The sequence below is a fragment of the Protobothrops mucrosquamatus genome, unplaced genomic scaffold (genome assembly GCF_001527695.2).
Source record: "Protobothrops mucrosquamatus isolate PMUCROS unplaced genomic scaffold, P.Mucros_1.0 scaffold186, whole genome shotgun sequence".
Taxonomy (NCBI): domain Eukaryota; kingdom Metazoa; phylum Chordata; class Lepidosauria; order Squamata; family Viperidae; genus Protobothrops; species Protobothrops mucrosquamatus.
The window spans coordinates 215,622-234,656 of record NW_015386544.1 but is presented as its reverse complement, the minus strand read 5'-3'; the positions used below and the strand labels follow the sequence as shown (position 1 = coordinate 234,656).

Here is a 19,035-nt window from a genome sequence, read left to right as displayed (position 1 = left end):
TCCCATTCACACACAATCCCTTTTTCCAAAAGTACAGGTTCTATTGTTTTACATAAGCAACTCAGCAGTGGCAGTCCAAAACTTGATCTTCAATTCACAGAGAAGCAATTACACATTGTTACCCCCAGGACACATCCAAATTGCCTCCTTGGCAGTAATTCTACACCCCCAGTTTAAGAAACACTCTTAGGATGATTGCTCAAGTTGGATTGTACAACAGTCAAAAGTTCGGTTTGTTGCAATTGTCTCAACACTGGCACGGAGAATGTACTTAGTAACTTGGGGGCAATTTCAGAAAAAAGACCAATAAAATACCAGAGAAACAAGAATTCCGAGGTTATCTTTCTTGGTTCATACTGAGATAAACAGTCAAAAAGAGGAAACAATGGGCACAACAGCAACCTAACAACATGACCCATTGTAATCTCTCTCTGATCGATTTTCCAATATGATACTTTGTAGATACGTAGGGGTAGCAGTTCCCAGAGGTCCCCATACATATGGAGAGTCCAGATACAGGTTGGGAAAGGTTATTCTGTGGGATTAATTCTTGAAATGAAGATATAAATAAAATCTGCTATGTTTGGCTAGCTAACTAGGTAGGCAAAATTAAGATTTTTGAGCCAGACCCTAGCTAAACTGGTTGATAATAAAAAAAGCTAAGTAAGGTTAGAGTTGGTTAATAACTGGATGGGCAGCCCACAAGGGAACTCCGGGTCTGCAGGCAAGGCTAAGAATGAAATTAATGTCCTGGAGCAAAGTACAATAGTAGCATTTTTATAATGTTGCAGAGAAAAAAGGTAGTTGTGTCTGTACAATATAACCTATAGATATCAAGATCTGCTTGAAGGAGTAACTCAAAAAAAGAACCAGGTTGTGTGGTTCTTACAAAATCCTGCAGCCCCAAAGATAGTTCTCTGTGGATATCAAAAATAGTGATGATCTTGAACTGGTAGCTGGAGAAGACTCTTGGGAACCCCAGGAACATTCAAGAAAACACTCAAACAGATAAGTGAACCAATCAACCCAAAGTTGCCCCCAAGGCATAAATAACCAGCTTCAAATTATCCTATTTTGGACACATTAGCTCTGGAGAAGGCTCTCATGCTGAGAAAGATGGAAGGAAAGGGAAAAAGAGGGCGACAGGAATGGAGGTGGACTCAATTAGAGCGGTGATGTGTGCAGAGCTACAAGACCTGAAGGACCGGGTTAAGAACAGATCTTCATGGAGAAAGTCTATCTATGTGCTTGCTAACACTGATTTAATGGTTCATAATAAGTCAATCAGGCCTCTGCCATAGTGTTGTAGTACTTGTTAAATTTCTTCACATTGAACTAACAAGTGAAGAGTAGGGGGAACATCTTTCGACCAAGAAAGGACCCACTAAGGTGAATGGCCTTTCTGATTATTTTCATTTAACTAAGAGAAAGGTGGGGTAAGCTTACAGAAACAAACCCCACACCACATTTTCCAGATTTCATTTTAACTGATTTGACCTAACCTAATCATTTGTGGAAAGGCTGCTGATGGATGAGACTCAATATTGAATTTGTGTTCCTCTTCCTTGCAGGCCTTCTAAACCTTGAGAAATTGCTCCGACAGTTTCTTATTTCTAAAGAGACTCTCTCAGTTCGGATGCTGGATGAAAGCTGGGACCCTACACCATTGCTAAAAGAGATCAGGGATGACAAAACAGGCACCATCATTGTACACGCCAATGCTTCCATGTCCCACGTGATCCTTAAGAAGGTAAGAATAAGGGATGCTTAGTAGCTAATCTGCAAGGTTGGGATAGGAATTGCATGTTAGGGTTTGGAACGTCGGTTTGGGAAATTAAGGAATGGGCAGAACATATATGTTGGGATAGTTCTCATGTGAAATGGGTTTTCTAAAACCATCAAATTCAGGGAAGGAAAATCCAAACACCTTGGCATGAACTTCCAGCTGCCCCAAAATAGTTTAGCTTTCTAGTCTTTGAGGATGTTCTGTTCTACATCAGCAGTCATTTTCTCTCCCTGACTTTCTATTTTCTCCAAGCGTTCTGGAAAAAAAATATTGTTTTCTTGCCTTTCCGAAGATTTGTTATGAGTCAGAACAGTGGGCCCTTCGGGCTTTGAAGTATTTGGCAGTGTTCCTGAACAGCCCATCCGAATGGGAACAAAATAAACAATGTATAAACAAGAGTTGAGGTCTGCTTCTTCCATCCACACATATTGGCCTATCGTTGGGCAGGGCTGATTGGGGGGCAATAGTCACTTCACAAGCTTGGGCCTTGAGCGAAGGCATCTTTGATGCTGTCTAACTTATTTGGTGCAGAAGATGGAGGTATTTCGGAACTGAAGATCTGAAGCACAGACTACAAAGCATAGCAGAGGGCCTGAAACTGTATGTGATGAGACTTCAGAGGGTTTCCTGTGTTAGTATAAGGTTGAAGAATCTATTGTCCTGCAGATTCTGCTAAAATGTCAGCTTGAAATGGCCTCCAATTCCCCTTCTACCTGATTGTAAAGAATGGGCCGAATTAAGTGGTCCCTCAGATAGCCAGTCCTGTGCCACGAAGGTCTTCTTAGAGATGGTCACCAGCATCTTCAATTGCACCCAGAAAGCAAGCTTCCAGAATATTCTACTGAGAGCTGCTTTGACCCATGGTCAATCGTATTTAAAAATGCTGCCTTCATGTAATTAAAGCACATGTATTTAAGTGCACAATCCAACAGGAAAAGCTTTTTGGGTAGACTTGAGAACTCACTTCAAGCTGAACTCACTTCAGGCTATGAGCTTCTATTATTCATTTCCATTATTCTCTAATGCATGGCATCCATGTTGCACTGAAACATCACATAAAGCACACCAGCTTAGGAGAGGAAGGGAAGTTTACCCCAGGAGCACAAAAGATGGATGGGTCACTTCTTTTAGGTAGTTTTGTGTTCTCCACAGAGTTCAAAGATAAGGAGTGTGGCTTCGGAGAGGCAGAAGAAGATGTGAAGATATGGATACATGCTCAGGATTCAAACAAGAACCAATGGGCAGAAACTAGTTAAGGAGAGAATTAATTTAGAACTAGGGAGAAATTTCCTGAAAGAGAGAACAATTAACCGGTGGAAGGGCTTGCCTTCAGAGATTGTGGGTGCTCCAACACTGGAGGTTTTAAAGAATAAATTGGACAACCATTTGTCTAGAATGGTATAGGGTCTCCTGCTTGAGCAGGGGGTTGGACTAGATGACCTCCAAGGTCCCTTCCAACTCTGTTATTCTATTAGTCTGCAAAGTTGCTCTCCTGATTAATCGACAGAGGTGCAGAGGCCTGGTCATCTTGCCTCCACGGCATCAAGTCAAACGCCAATAATATTTGCCTGGTTCTTTGTTGAGATCCTGGACAAGGAACAGCATCTCTTAAGCACAGCACAGCACTGTTTTAGTCACCCAGCTCACGGGGCAAGTGTCAGAGCTGCGCATGTGTACACAGAGAAATCAAAGGCGAGTTTTGTTTGCAATCCCTTGATGGCTTGTGTTCAGTGTGGGAAATCAGAGCCAAGATATGGGGTTTCTCGGCTGTTCTGTCTCTCTGCCTCTCTCTGCTAAGTTAATAAAGGATTTGAATGAATCCTCTCAGTATTGAGGGCTATTCCTTTATCCTGTTGCCATAGTAATATTGCACAATGCACAGCTACAGAACCAATGGGATTTGGGAGGCCTGTGCCTCTTCTTCCTTCTTTCTTGGAGATATTTCTCCTCTCGGGCCCAGCATAAAATCATTCAAGATTGAAAGGGTTACATGGATTTTTCTTAAAATCAAGGTTCTTAATTTGGTTCATTTAAGCTGGAGATACTTGCAGGAGATGGTCTGGGAAAGAATAAAATCAGCCGATAAGAGTTGTGGCAGTCACATGTCTAATCTGATCTTCTTGAAAGGATAGCTCAACCAATTGTTCTTTTGAGAACCCCTCTCTGAGGACAGCTAGCGTGGTCAAGATAGGTGGCAAGGATCACCAGGCAGGATTTGCCAGCAGGCAGAATACGGGCAGATAAACCCAAGCCAGAGCTTGGCACCACAAGGCAGAATTCACCTCATCAGATCAGGAGAAGACAATATTCCCCTCTTCCTCCTTTCTAAAGTTAAATTCTTATTTAGCCCTTCCTTTTCAGCAACAGCTCTTCTGGCTCATTCTTCTTCCAGTCTATTTTTGTTCAGTTTGGCACTTTCTTGTGATAACTTTGGGGTGCAATTGCAGAACACGCTTTTCTTGGTCGATGAAATCACTCAGTTCCTGGAGAGGTGGAATCATAAAGCAACCAAATGGGCTGCAGTAGGTTCACCCAATCCTTCAATTCACAAAAATGTAAGTGAAGTTAGCATTAACTAAGTTTAGCATATTGCACAAGGCGTTAGGTCTTTGACTGGCCTTTATCAATGAGTTGGAGAAAAAGAGACCACAAGAATTTAGGAATCTTCTACTGGTCCAGATTGTTTCTCAACATAATGCCTTATACCTCTTGACTGGCAATTGTCTTGGGCCCCCAGAAGATGGTCTTCCCAATAATTTTTTATAATAGTTATAAATAAGAGACCCATTGACAGCTCTACCCCTTTGCCACCAGCTGTTCTCAAGATTTTATTTTACATCACTTCTGACAAAATTCTAGTGTCTCGCAATAAGTTAACCATTTGCGTTTGTCTATTATTTCTCCTCTATAAAATATTTCTTGTGCTGAGTTCCACCAAAGTGTTTCCAGACACAATTTAGATTTGTATCTAGCCCATGTTCTCAATAAGGCTCATCTAACATAAAGTAAGGAAGTAAGGAGTCCCTGTGGATTTTACTCCACTAGTTGTTGCTGACTCTCCATTGGACTCATCTCCATTTCCTAGCCAAGACACTTCCATGGTCATGTGGCCAGCATTGCACCACAGAGCACTTTTTCCTTCTCACCGAGGTGGTACCTATTTATCTACTTGCATTTTCATGCTTTCACACTGCTAAGTGAGCAGGAGCTGGGGCGAGGACAGGAGCTCACCCGTTGCACGGCCCTTGGGTCTTGAACGTGGACTGCTGGCTTTCCAGTCAACAAGCCTAGCAACCACTGAACTACCATGTTTTTCCTCGTCTAACATTAGGATTTTTAAATTCCACATGAAATTTGACTTTGTTGTGTCACAAACCTCCACGCCACCCAAAACTCAGGACATGTCCTTTTAGCTTCAAAATCCTTCTATTTCTCAGAAGTCCCCACTCGTCCATCCAACCCAAATAGCAAGCTGCCAGATACAATTTCAAATTGGGTAAACCCAACCCTCTTCTTTCCTTTGTATCTTGCAACACCTTATATTTAACTTATGGTTATTTCCCCTGCCAGACAACTTTAGATATATCCTTCTGCCTCTGTTTAAGTGGCGCATCAGTTGTCAAAACAGGTATTGTCTGAAAGAAAAACATCCTTCCAGACAAGACACTCATTTTTATCACACAGATTCTTCCCAGCAATGACAGAAGTAATTTCTCCCATCTTAACATATCCTTTTTATCTTCATTCCACGTCTTGATATAGTTATTTAGAAACAGCATACAATTCATATTTGTCATTTTTTTCCCCTTGCTGGCATTTTCCTGCAAGTGCAGGGCCCATTTTTAATTGATCAATCAAATACTGATCCCTTTGTTGCAATTGGAATTGACCGATTGGCTTGTCACCTGAGCCTTACATAGTGGGCCAAGAGAGAATGACATCCAGAGAGTCACCCAGCCAGCTTTCATGCCTAAGGAGGGACTAGAACTCACCATCTCCTGGTGATTTTTCTCAAAGTCACCCTGTCAACTTCATGCCTAAGGCGGGACTAGAACTCACCATCTCCTGGTGATTTTTCTCAAAGTCACCCAGTCGACTTCATGCCTAAGGTGGGACTAGAACTCACTGTCTCCTGGTGATTGGCCCAAAGTCACCCAGGCAGCTTTCATGCCTAAGGCCAGACTAAAACTCACCATCTCCTGGTGATTTTTCTCAGTCACCCAGTCAACCTCATGCCTGAGGTGGGACTAGAATTCACCACCTCCTGGTAATTGGCCCAAAGTCACCCAGCCAGCTTTCATGCTTAAGGCAGGACTAGAACTCACTGTCTCCTGGCTTCTAGCCCGGTGCCTTAATCACTAGATCAAACTTGCTCTCTCATGTTTGTTATAGTGCTACCCAGATATTTTACTTATGCATTGCATTTTTATGCCGCCCATCTCACTACTCTGGGTGGCTTAGCTTTTTACCTTACCCTACCCTTTACTTTCTTCTCAAATTTAAAATTCATTTTATTTTATACCCTCTCCCGTAGGATTCTGAGAGGCCCAAATGACTCATTGTCCGACACAGCCATCTTGGCTTCCACCTACGAGTATCCTTGTTTCAAGCAAGCCAAGGAAAACAATTGGTGACATTTCTTTGATTACCTGTCCTTGGAACTGAAATCAGGACCTGATTTCAAAGCTAGAAGCCCCCCCCCCTCCCAAGCTAAAAAAGAGGCACAGAAGGGTGCAGTGGAGAGGAGGGGCAGGAGAGCACGTTGACCATCTGGGAATCTGTCTTTGGTGTCCCTTTTTTTTGTCCCTTCTATTTGGGCTCGAATGGCAGTTGCGGCCCTGTGCAAAGAGTGTGCGACTCTTAGACAAAACATGCCGGGAATCAAGTCTGTTTTCTCAACTAGGCTCTGGATTACTCAAAGTCAACAGGAATAAGGCAAGCCTGGATAAATAAGGCAGGCGAGCTCCTTGGTAACAGGCAGGCTTACGATGATGCGTGGTCTATGACTCGCCTAAAAACAGGTGAAGAGCTTCTGGTTCCCCCCCCCCCAGGAAGTGTTTTCTTCCAGCCCACCAATCCACAGCAAGAACTGAAAGATAATTTATCATAGGAGGAAGCAACAAAGACATAGCCCGTTTTACAGCACAGGAGTTAAAAACAAAACCCAAAACAAAACAACATTATATCTGCAATCCCAGGAACCAAGGGAAGCAACCTCGACCTGGTGTTCATAATCTAGCCGTGGGCTATTTAGAGGATCAGGTAAAGAGCAGCCGTTGGAGTTGAGCCTGGGAGGATATCAGAAATCTGGGCGGTTAGTGCTTGATCCATGTTTTTATCCGGGCTCCTTTTACAAAAGCCAAGCAGCTACCAGATAAAGCTTCCTGCTTTCAGAGGGAGGCTCCATATGTAGGTTATTACAAGGTAGTCCTCAACGTACGACAATTCAGCCCCAAATTTCTGTTGCTAAGTGAGATGGTTGTTAAGTGAGCTTTGTCCCATTTTTACGACCTTGCTTGCCACGCTTGTTAAGTGAACCACTGCAGTTGTTCCGTCAGTCTACACGGTTGTTAAGTGAAACCAGCCTTCCCTGTTGACTTAGCTTGTCAGAAGGTCGCAAAAGGGGATCACGTGACCCCGGGACCCTGCAACCGTCATAGGTACATGCCAGTTGCCATGCGTCTGAATTTTGATCACGTGACCGCAGGGATTGCTGCAATGGTTGTGAGAAAAACGGTCATCGGTCACATTTTTGAGTGCCGTTGTAAATTTGAACGGTCGCTAAATGAAATGTCGTAATTTGAGGACTGCCTGTATTCCTGGCTAGCCTGGAGATCTGCTCATGTTCTTCCTGAGAAACAGAGAAGAGAGATCTGATGGGAACAGGCAAGGTAGGTAAAAAGAAGTCAAACATAGCAGTGTGAACAAAACACAGGCAATATACGTAGAAATCAAGGGGCGCTTCTATGACCCCCTCATTTTGACTTTTTTTTTTTAACCCCACCTTGCAGTCATCCCTGGGAGTGTTTCTATCCCGTTTGCTCCTAGTAAGCAGTTATTCTCCTGATTTCTCTTGGCCTTCCCCTCATCTGCTAGACGCATATGCAACAGACTGCAATGGGCTACAAATTATATTCAGAATTTGCCACTTCACTCCCAATGCCTGTGTTTTGTGTGTGTGCGTGTGTGCGTGTGTGTGTGTGTGTGTGTGTGTGTGTGTGAAGGCAGTCTTCATTTGCATTTGCAAATATGTTTTTAAGTGCAGCCCATTTGAAACCATTGCCTACGGTGGTGCAGAAATGTGTGTTGTTGTTTTTTTAAAGCCATCCAGGTGAGAAATGTCTAAAGAGAGAAACAAAGGCACTCAGTTACAAGCCTTTGCTTCGGGACAGTTTCTATGGCTTCTCAGACTTCAAAAACTGGAGTCCTGCTCAAATCCCAGGAGAAGCCAACAGTTGCAAAATTGGAAAGTGGTGTTTGAAGGACTTGGGGAGGGGGTCCTAACATTTGTTATAACTTCCTAGAATTTCCCCCCCCCCTCCCAACGGAGCGCTTAGGGAAAAAAGGATGAGCTCTATAGAGGAAGAACAAGAGACTCTTTCTACCCACAGAGAGAGGGGGAAAAAATACTAATTAAATACGACAGCTCTCTCCCCAGTCCCCTTCAAATATCCTCCAAGCAAGTAGAGATGTTCTTGGTTCCAAAATTGTTTGAGGAAATTCACCCGGCATGGAAGGACCGTCATCGGAAACAGAAGCCAATGGTAGAGTTGGTCATTAATCCATATTCTAGTATCCTGGGGAAACTTTTCTGAGCAGTAAATCTCATTTCAAAGAGCGGCATTCAAAGGCAAAACTCCAGCCTTGCATTCTGGACTTCCCAAACCTTTCAGAGAAATCTGAGTTAGCTTCAGATTAGAAGGTATCGACCAGTACAGGAGCAATCTGGCAGTCTGTGACTTACCGTGCTTTGATTTCTCTTCTGCTCTGCGTTACAGGCAGCTGAACTGGGAATGGTGTCAGCCTATTATACATACATCTTCACTAATCTGGTAAGCATTTTCTTTCCTTTTCCCCCCTTTAAAGCATCTGATTGATGAAAACTGGTCTGTTCCAGTTGGGAGTGTGGCTCTCCCAGCAAAAGGGGGGAGGGGAGAGAGAGGACAAAATAGGAAGGTGGCCTGCAGAGTTTGGATTTACCCCCCTTGAAAATGGAACGGTCATAAAATGCAGGGAGTTCTCGACATACAGCAGAGGTCATTTAGTGACTGTTTGACTCCTTGGCTTTGCTCGTCAAAAAGTTGCAAAAGGGGATCACATGAGCCCGGGGCACTGCAACCATCATAAATATGAACCAGTTGCCAAGCATCCGAAAATAAATCATGTGACTATGGGGATGCTGTGACGGTCGTATCTGTGAAAAATGGTCCTAAGTCACTTTTTTCAGTGTTGTTGTCACTTTGAATGGTCATTAAATGAATGGTTATAACTCAAGGACTACCTGTATGCCAGGTAGATAAACCGAGAGAGTTGGAAGGGTAGGAGAAAGCGGAGAATCGTCATCCGTATGAGATGTGGCACCGTTTCCCCTAATGAGGGTTGAGAGATAATGAAATCTCCATTGCTTTGTATGCAAGGGGACCGATGAGGTGATTAATAGGAATTGCCTTCTAACCTTGATGGTGATCAGTTTCTATAATTTCAATGAATATTTATGTTGTGTGTGTGTCTGGGTGTTTGAGCGAGGGTGTGCGTGCTTGTCAAGAGGAACAGGGACTGTGCTGTTATTTGGGTGGAAGAGACAGATGGAAACAAGTGAGATGCTACAGTAATCTGAATTTAGGAGGCAGGAATGGCTCAGCAAGAACTGAATGGGGAGATTTAGGAAGGTGCCATTTCTGAGTCCGTTCTGTAACTTTATAACTGGGAAGGCTTGGCAGGCCAGTACCAGCCAGTGATTTGCTTTTGTTGACTACACAAGTTATTCTGATGGACCACCAAAGAAGAATTAGATAAGTCTAGTTTAAGGAAAAGAAGGACTAGGGGTGACATGATAGCAGTCTTCCAATATCCAAGGCTGCCACAAGGAAGAGGGGGACAGCCTATTCACCGAAGCACCTGAAGAGCGAAGCAATCTAGAACTAAGGAGAAATTTCCTGACATGGAGAACAATAAACCAGTGGAATGGCTTGGCTTCAAAAGTTGTGGATGCTCCAACACTGGAAGTTTTCAAGAAGAGATTGGACAACCATTTGTCTGAAATGGCATAGGGTGTCCTCCCTGAGCAAGGGGTTGGACTAGAAGACCTCCAAGGTCCCTTCCAACTCTGTTATTCTAATTCTAATTCTAATTATTCTAATTCTAATTCTTTTCTTATTAGTCTTATTCTGTTCTGTTCTGTTCTGTTCTACTCTATTCTATTCTGTAATTCCTATTCTATTCTATTCTATTCTATTCTATTCTATTCTATTCTATTCTATTCTATTCTATTCTATTCTATTCTATTCTATTCTAAACATGGTTGGTACTTAGGTTTGTGCACATTTCCCCTGCAAATCAAATTGCCATTCTTGGCTTGAAGCAAATTGTTTCTACTTCCTAATTGTGTTGCTGGTGGTCCAAGGCAGAAGAAGATTGTCACAGTGACTCCAAGGCTGTTCTCCTCCAGGACATGGCTTGGAAGCTGTGCTTCTCAATCATCAACAGCAGCACATAGCTTGACGCAAAGTAATGTGGGTTTTTTTTTTGCTTCGGAAACAATGTAATAATGGCCACTATTAACTTCATTGGGCCAAACTGTAGACCCTAATGTTATTTCAAGGACAGTTCTAAAGTAGAGACTGATCATAGACCAAGCGGCATTAGTTTATCGAAATAATCTAATTCTCACCTCAGTGCAGTCTTGACAGGGGTTAATTAGGAAAGAAAGAGTAGCTGGATGGAAACTTGGACAGATGGAAGAGAGATTGAAGGAAATTAAGTAATATTTAAATGAGGATAGGAGATGGGAGTGGAGCTATTTAAGCTAATAAATCTAGAGGGATTATCAAGTCACTAATGATCCCAATCAAGGTCTAACCAGGGCATGGGGGGAATAAGACATAAAATCAAGTTGACAGGTTCTTTGCGACAGCAAACTGAAGGCCCATCTCAGTCCAAGAATTGGGAGGAGAGAGATGCTCAAGGGGGGGGGGGAGAAGCTGGCCCTCCAAAGGAGAGGCACTGTTCTAAATTTCAATTTAAGAATATTAAGATTGATGTGGGAAGGTCGCAGTCATAAAAGGGGTCAGAAGGCCAGCGCTGTACTTGCCATCCTGGGAAACGTTTTGAAGATCAGCGCTTTGCATTTGAAAAAGAAAAGTCAGAGGCAGAAGTTTCTCCTGATTCCCAACTCTGCCCCCCACCCCACCTCGCACTTGACGGCAATTAGGCTTTATGGCTGCCTTGTTCTGGGTTTTAGGGAAGATGCCAGGCTATCTGGCTGGCTGGCTTCCATCAAGATTGTGACTCATCCTGACTTTAAATCCTCCTAATTAGACAGTTCAATGGAGAGAAAAAACTCAGGCAAACGAAAACAAGCATTGCTGGTGGAGAACAGGAGACAAATCACAGCGCCACTGGAAGAGGAGAGCTGCCACGGAACCCAGATGAATACTTGTTTGATTGATTTCCATCCTGCTTTCTTCCTGGAACTCCGTGGGGCCTGTGTAGCACTCTGCCATTTTCTTCCCCACCACTTAAGGTACGATGCCAGGAGAGAGAAATGGTCCAAGGTGACCATTGTGAGCTTCCGTGGCTGGGGATAGAATTGAAGAATTGGTACCGAGAGAGAATCTCTGGTAGCAAGAGAATATTTGTGGCTCAGCGTTGAACAGTGGGGTCCTTTGAATTTGAATTTGAATTTTTTTTTGAATTTTGAATTTTATTATATTTATACCCCGCCCTTCTCCCGGAGGACTCAGGGCGGCTTACAGCCAGTTTAAAAACAACTAATACAATACAATACAAAATTTAAGAAAATGATTAAAAATAAATATTTAAATAGGCCGCTTCTACTAAAAATTAGTTAAAACCAATTTAAAATACCCCTAGGCCAGTCCTGCCCGCTGAAACAACCAAGTCTTGAGGGCGCGGCGGAAGGAGGGGAGATCCGGAATCACCCGGATCTCTGGGGGCAGCTCGTTCCAGAGGGTGGGTGCTCCAACAGAGAAGGCTCTCCCCCTGGGGGTCGCCAGCCGACACTGTCTGGTTGACGGCACCCNGCCACAGCCGTCAACTGGTCATCCAGTGTCAGCCGTGGATCCAGGAGGACCCCCAAATTGCGCACCCTCTCCGAGGGAGCCAAAGTTTCGCCCCCTATAGTCAGCGATGGAGTCAGCTGACCATACCTGGGAGCCGGCAACCACAGCCACTCAGTCTTGGAAGGGTTGAGCCTGAGTCTGTTTCTCCCCATCCAGACTCAGGCTCAACCCTCTCCCAGCCTGGCTGTTTTCCTGCAGATGTTTCATTACCCAACCGGATAACCTCATTAGCGCTAAAAGGAAGTAGGGTTTGCGGGGAGGAAGAGGAGGAGAAGGAGGAGGACTGTGGAGTCATTGTTTCTCTCTGAGGTTGGCTGTTTTCCTACAGAAGTTTCGCTACCCAACTAGGTAACATCATCAGTGTTAGAAGGAAGTAGGGTTTGCGGAGAGGAGAAAGAGGAGGAGGAGGACTGTGGAGTCATTGGTTCTCTCTGAGCTTGGCTGTTTTCCTGCAGATGGTTCCCTACCCGATTAGATAACATCATCAGTGCTAGAAGGAAGTAGGGTTTGCTCTCTGTGTATATTTGAAGCAATGAGAGAAATACAGGCAAAAGAAAACTCTAGAGATCTGCCTGATCCCAGCTGCTCTTCATACAGTGGTTCCACTTCTACTTTCCCCAGGAATAATCCAGTGCTGAATTTCTTGAATGTGGAGAAAAGTCAGAAGGAAATGAGCATAAGTGGATTGGATTTTCATAGGCAATAATGAAGATTAATAGTCACTCAGGCCTCCAAAACCCTGCCCTTCCACCTCCGGGATAACTATATCCACTTTATCTCTGTAATTTACTTTCTCCATATATCTGAAAGGGAGAATACATTAATATCCTCCTCCTTTTTAAATATATATATCATCTATTAATCTTCAAACAATTCTCCCTTTGTCTCACACCATTTCCACCTGTTGTTATAGGGTTTTGTTTTTGTTTTGTAGTTGTTGTGTTGTATTGTGTTCTTGTATTGAAGCTTGAAAGCAACATCCAATAAATCCATGTTTGTACTCTAACAACATGGTGAAGTTTGTTAACCTGGCTGTCTGTGGGCATCCTGATCAGATTCCCCTATTACAGATAGTCCTTGACTTATACCCGTTCATTTAGTGACCGTTCAGAGTTACAACCGTATTAAAAAAAGTGACTTTTCACCCGACCGTTGCAGCATCCTGATGCTTCGTGGGATCAAAATTTGGATGCTTGTGCAACCTAGCTCATCTTTATTTATTTTTTAATATATTTTATTGATTTTTTTAACATAGTCACCTTAATATTTGGTATATAGCGTGTTGTCTGGGTTTACATTTAAAAACAATCCATAACAATTCATTTCTATAATTCCATAATTAACCTGGCTCATATTTATGACGGTGGCTGTGTCCTGCAGTCATGTGATCATATTTTGTGACCTTTTGACAAGCAAAGTTAAATTCACTTTACAACTGGGTTACTAACTTAGCTCCTGCAGTGACTCACTTAACAACCGGGGCAAGATTGTCGTAAAATGGGACAAAATTCACTTAACAACTGTGCTGCTTAGCAACAGGAAATTGGAGCTCCATTGTGGTCATAATTCAAGGACCCCCTGTAGAGGGGATACCGATGCGAGATTTAGCTAAAGTTTAGAAAAAGACTTAACAAAGCTGATTTAATCAAATTTGTAATACTTCTGCTAGGCAAAGCTGGACAAAAGTTCAAAATGTTTGCATTTCTGAAACTGGTTGGACTCGATGACCTCTAAGGCCCCTTCCACCATTGTTGTTATTATTATTGTTGTTGTTGTTGTTGTTGTTATCTGGGCCAGGAACAATTGAAAAAAAATGTGTGTGTATATGCTAAGGCATAAACTTCCAAAAATCCCCCCCAAAAAACATCTAATTCTATATCAAGGCAACTTCCTTTTGGGAAGGGAGAATTGATTTTTGAGTGCAGTTTATTCTGCAGTTATTGACATAGTGAATATGTTACAGGTGGGCCAACCTTTTTTTCCCTTTTTTTTTGAAGTCATAAAGCACTTAGTGTAATCTAGTACAATTTAGGGGGGAAATGGCAATGTTTTTCAGACGGTGTAAGAATGATAAATTGACTTAGCAGCTAAGGCCTTTGCAGTCTGAAAGAGAAAAATATGTATTTTTTCAAGACTATTTTCTATGAGGGTTGATGGGAATGGTGCCAATGAGAAGAGTCCCAATGCATCTTTGAAAGTAGATCCTTTGTCACAAACTTGGATGGTGAGGTAGTCCTCAACTTACACAGTTCATTTAGTGACCGTTCAAAGTTACAACATCGCTGAAAAAAGTGACTTATGACCATTTTTCGCACTGCAGCATCTCCATGGTCACGTGATCAAAATTTGGCAACTGACTCGTATTTATGACAGTTGCAGTGTCCCAAGTCATATGATCCCCCTTTGAGTCCTTCTGACAAGCAAAGTCAAGGGGGAAGCCTGTGACTTTAACAACCTGTGTTACTAACTTAACAACTGCAGTGATTCACTTAACAAGAAGGGTCATAGAATGGGACAAAATTCACTTTGAGCTCCCTTGTGGTCGTGAGTCAAGGACTACAGTACCTATGCTGGCAATATTGTCTATTATCCTCTGCCTGGATCAGTAGTTCTCATCCTTGACAACTTTAAGATATGTGGACTTCAACTCCCAGAATTCCACAGTCAGCTGGCTGGGGAATTCTGGGAGTTGAAGTCCACATATTTTAAAGTGGCAATGGATGAGGAACTCTGGCAAAATCTACCACTCCAATGTGGATGGAGAAAGGAGGATTCCGTGATTTTGTTTGGAATTCTTTTTCCTCTAATTGAGGTTAAGAAGCATTAATTTTTGCTCTACGAGGAAACAGAAAATTTGCAGGGGGGGGGGTTGGAGAAGAAAACGGGTGGTGTGCCATTCAAGAGTCCAGATACTATTAACCCTCTTTGCTTCTCAAAATGTTCTGTGAACGATAAAAGAAAGCAGAGCAAAAAGGAGAGAGAAAAATCTTTGAGGAGGCCACCGGTTTTGGAGAGCATTATGACAGCAGCATCTGAATTCTCTCCGCCAGTCTCCCATTTTGGATCTGCCCCTCGCCAGATCATAAAATCCTCATAAATGAGCACTTAAGGAATGATTAGAAGGCTATTAATCAGCAGCAGAACTCCCCACCCAATAAAGCTCTTGCTGTAACTGATAAAGGGAGTTGCACATGGTGCAAAAGAGATTTTGATCTCGGAAGAAATCAAGCCGCACCAAAGCGTATGATCTTCCATCTTACTTCTGCTCCTCCGAGGAAGAGGAAGCGTTTTTACGGTCTCTTGGCTAGATAAGTGAAGCTGGTTTAATAAAACTGTGGAAAACGTAAGGAAGATGATTCCAATTTAACTTCCGTGGACCACATCCCATATTTAAGAGGGTCCTAAGGGGGCGTGTGCAAGGGCACTAACGTGCCTATCGTCCCTGTCATATTTTAGGGGTTTTTTTTCATTTTGTTTGTTTGAATTTGTAATTTTTGTTTGACAAATAAATCAATAGAATAAATAAACAGGTGAGACTGCTGCAACCAGGACGTGAGGCTGGTCAATTGAAAAGGGGGTTGTCCATAGTGTAAGTAGCTCAAGAAAAGCACATTGTTCCTGTGTTTTTCAAGATACGTTCTTGAGATTTAAGAAGCAGATTACTAAAGTCCATGACTACCTCCGTTGGATAACAAAGATTGTGTCCTTTCAGGGAATAATAGAATAACAGAGTTGGAAGGGACCTTGAAGGTTTTCTAGTCCAACCTCCTGCTCAAGCAGGAACCCTACACCATTTCATACAAATGGTTGTCCAATCTCTTCTTAAAAACCTCCAGTGTTGAGCATCCACTCACAAGGAAAGTTCTTAAATTCAACATTTCTGTTCTGGGATATTAGGAAGGCCTACAACTTCTTCATCCTGGTTTCTTCCAACCATTCCATGGAAAGTGTATCTTCATTCCCTCCATGCACTACATAATCAGGAGGACGTGGTAGTAAATGAATGCTGGATTATCTCCCCAAAGACAAGCCAGCCTCTGGATTCCCTATTTCCTTCCTCTCCAGACCTAGGAAGGAGATATCAGAGATGGTAAGCAGGCTGAGAAAGAAACTCTTGAGGAACGCTAAACATAAAGCCAACAGATGGAAGGGGAGTTGCTAATAGCTAATCTCATAAATAGTTCGTTCTGAGCTGTACTAAAAATGAAGAAGATATTCAAAGCATTAAAAGAAACTCAATTTAGTGAATTCACTAGATGACAGAGGCTGGATGCTCCCTATCACAATTTTAACCCTGAGTTACAAATATTCTCCTTTATTGATTCCTATCGCTATTTCCAAAAATTCCTTACCTTACCCCTAATTCTTGTTTTAAAACTTCTGACTGAAGTCTCCACAACGTACAATTTACAAGGCCATTGAATCTGTTTGGTTTTCAGTCTTTTGTTTTCCTGTATGTAGACAATTCCTCAGGGTACCAGCTATTCAAATTCATTGTCACTTTTGTTTCTTGGCTGATTTTTTGTGTGTGTGAGGTTGTTACTCGGAGTTGTGTTTTTCTGCAACAGGGCTCCTCAGATTCTTGGCTAGGGCTGAGAGAGCATTGTTTTCTTCAGATTTGATTTTTTTTTCTTGGTCCTCCAGCGTCCGTCTAGGGAGAAAGACAGATCGTGCTGGTTTGGCACAATTGTTGTCACATTCTTTGCATACGAAATCCCTTCAGGCCCCGGCTCTCATTAGCCATCTGCCCTCATGCCACAAGTTGACAATGTGCGATGCGGAAATAAATAACCTGCCTGGGAAACCGAAGAACCACATCATTCAAACCACATCAATAATGGGCCCCTAATTTTTGTGCTGCTTAATGAAAATGCCACTCGGTCCAAAAAACTGCTCAGGCCCCTGATTTAAGTTTGTCCATCACAGATAAGCTGTTGTCATAGCATTTGTCTTCCCCATCTGGCTTAAAAGCGAGAACAATAGCAACCGTAGCAAAACAAACAAAACCTGCATTACATTTCTGATTTAGGAGGGTAAAATTTCTGTCTTGACCCGGATCATAATTTATTTCATGGTTATAACTGCTCGTAGAAATTGAAGTTTTAATGTCTCCTTTGATCTGTGAAGGTCAGTCCCTGTGCTGGTTGTGAAGCTAAGATGAGCCTTCTTTTGTTTTATTTTTTTATGGAAATAGAGCTTGGATTCTCCAGTGAGTCCATCTTCTGAGATTTATAAAGACAGAGGCTAAGGCCTCCTCAGTTTTGATGTTACACATGGCTTCCTCCTGGTCATGTTTGTAACAGATGAGGATTTTGATTTTTGTTTTTTCAAAAGAAATTTATAAATAAATAGCTTTTGAAGCTTCTTGACATTCCCTAGCTTTTATGAGTCCTTGCGGTTCATTAAATGCCTTCCCTTCCCTTTTTCCCCTTGTTGAATGACTGTTGAAGAACATACTAATTCTGCTCTTTGTGTTTTGATCCTTGGCTTCCCGTAGGAATTTTCTCTCCGGCAACTGGACAGCCTTATGGATGATCGAGTGAACATCATGGGGTTTTCTATCTTCAACCAGTCCCACCCTTTCTTCCAGGAATTTGCAGAGAGTCTCAACCAGTCATGGCTAGAGAATTGTGACCATATTCCTTTTACTGGACCAGCAGTAAGTAAACCAATGCATCTTTCCTCGTCTCACTCCTTGCCATGCAATGATGTCCTGTGTGTAGGAGAACAAAAGGAGCAGGGGATTCAATGATGAAAAACGTGAAGGTCTAAAATGTTATGGACCTTTCAGCTCTCTCCACCTACATTGCTCAAATTAGGTAAAATGATGGAAGTTAAAATGAGATCTGTGCTTCCTCCTTCTTTTCAGATTTCAAGTTGGAGATTTCAAGAGCAGGACTTTTTCTATAATTGCCATTCTCTTGTTCTCTTCTCTTGATCTTGTTCCAAGCCTAAAGCAATCTAGTGTGATTGATGATTGAGCGTTGATAGGCCAATCAAATAACTGTATATATTCTTCTAATTCTGCTGTTGGGACTTCTTTTGAGATTTTCTGATTTTTCTCTCTGGATTGTCAAAACTCTAATTTACGATATGTCTCCATGTCATACCTAGGTGTTTCCTACAGGTGTCTGGTTGGCCTCTTGAAGAAGAGGACCATAACCAAATGGATCTTTAGAAACTGAAAATCAGAATTCTTCTGTTCCATTATCTTATAAAAAGTTGCGATTGGTGGAAAGCCAATACATAAACTTTCATCCTTTTAAGACTTGTTTTCATGGAAACATCAAAATTGTCTGGTATGGAATGGGAGTGTAGTTTAATTGGCTATCTAAATTTACCATCATTATCTCTTCAAGTTTGAGACAGGAGGTTCTAGAGACTGAACCCAAGGTCTTCTGCATGCAGTGTTCTACTTCTCAGTTCATGCTACTTTCATCAGCTTTCAACATGGATGTTCTTCAGATATGTCCCCAAGATTCCATAATCATCTTAGACACTTAAGAATCCCACTTACCAGAAGGATGTCTGTGTTGGGAAATCTGCTCAACAGTGATGACCATGTTACAGTTGCATGGCCTTCTCACCGTGGCAGCGTGTTATGATATGGTCCTTCAGCTATTGTGTTTTTTCCTCTGCAACGTGGTGTCATCCCTCTTAGCCATATGCCCTTCCTGAAGAATGTATCTCTTCCTTCCTCCTAAATTGTGTTTCAATTGGTAGATCCTCAGACTGGGAATTTCTCTATCTCTCCCTTGAAGCCTTTCAGATCACCCTGAAGGGATGGTTTGTGTCTTTCCTAGAAAGAGGAAGAAAAAGGAAATTTGGGGATTCTGCTTCCACATCAGGGGGCTCTTAAGAGGGTATATGACGAGATTTGCATTACGGTGTTCTCTGCCCTAAAATATCATCAGCCGCTGGCACCAGATATATTCTGCTGTTTGCTAA

At 42.5% G+C, this 19,035-nt stretch overlaps 1 protein-coding gene across 1 annotated transcript in view; it reads left to right on the top strand.

Moving 5' to 3' along the window:
- The window catches only part of GRIK4 (glutamate ionotropic receptor kainate type subunit 4), a 112,966-nt gene that overhangs the window by 29,968 nt on the left and 63,963 nt on the right, over positions 1-19,035 (top strand). Inside the window, exons 5-7 of the mRNA XM_015813736.1 lie at positions 1,572-1,750; positions 8,785-8,838; positions 17,585-17,746. Of these exons, the coding sequence (XP_015669222.1) occupies positions 1,572-1,750; positions 8,785-8,838; positions 17,585-17,746 (395 nt within the window). The remainder of the gene's footprint in view (positions 1-1,571; positions 1,751-8,784; positions 8,839-17,584; positions 17,747-19,035) is intronic.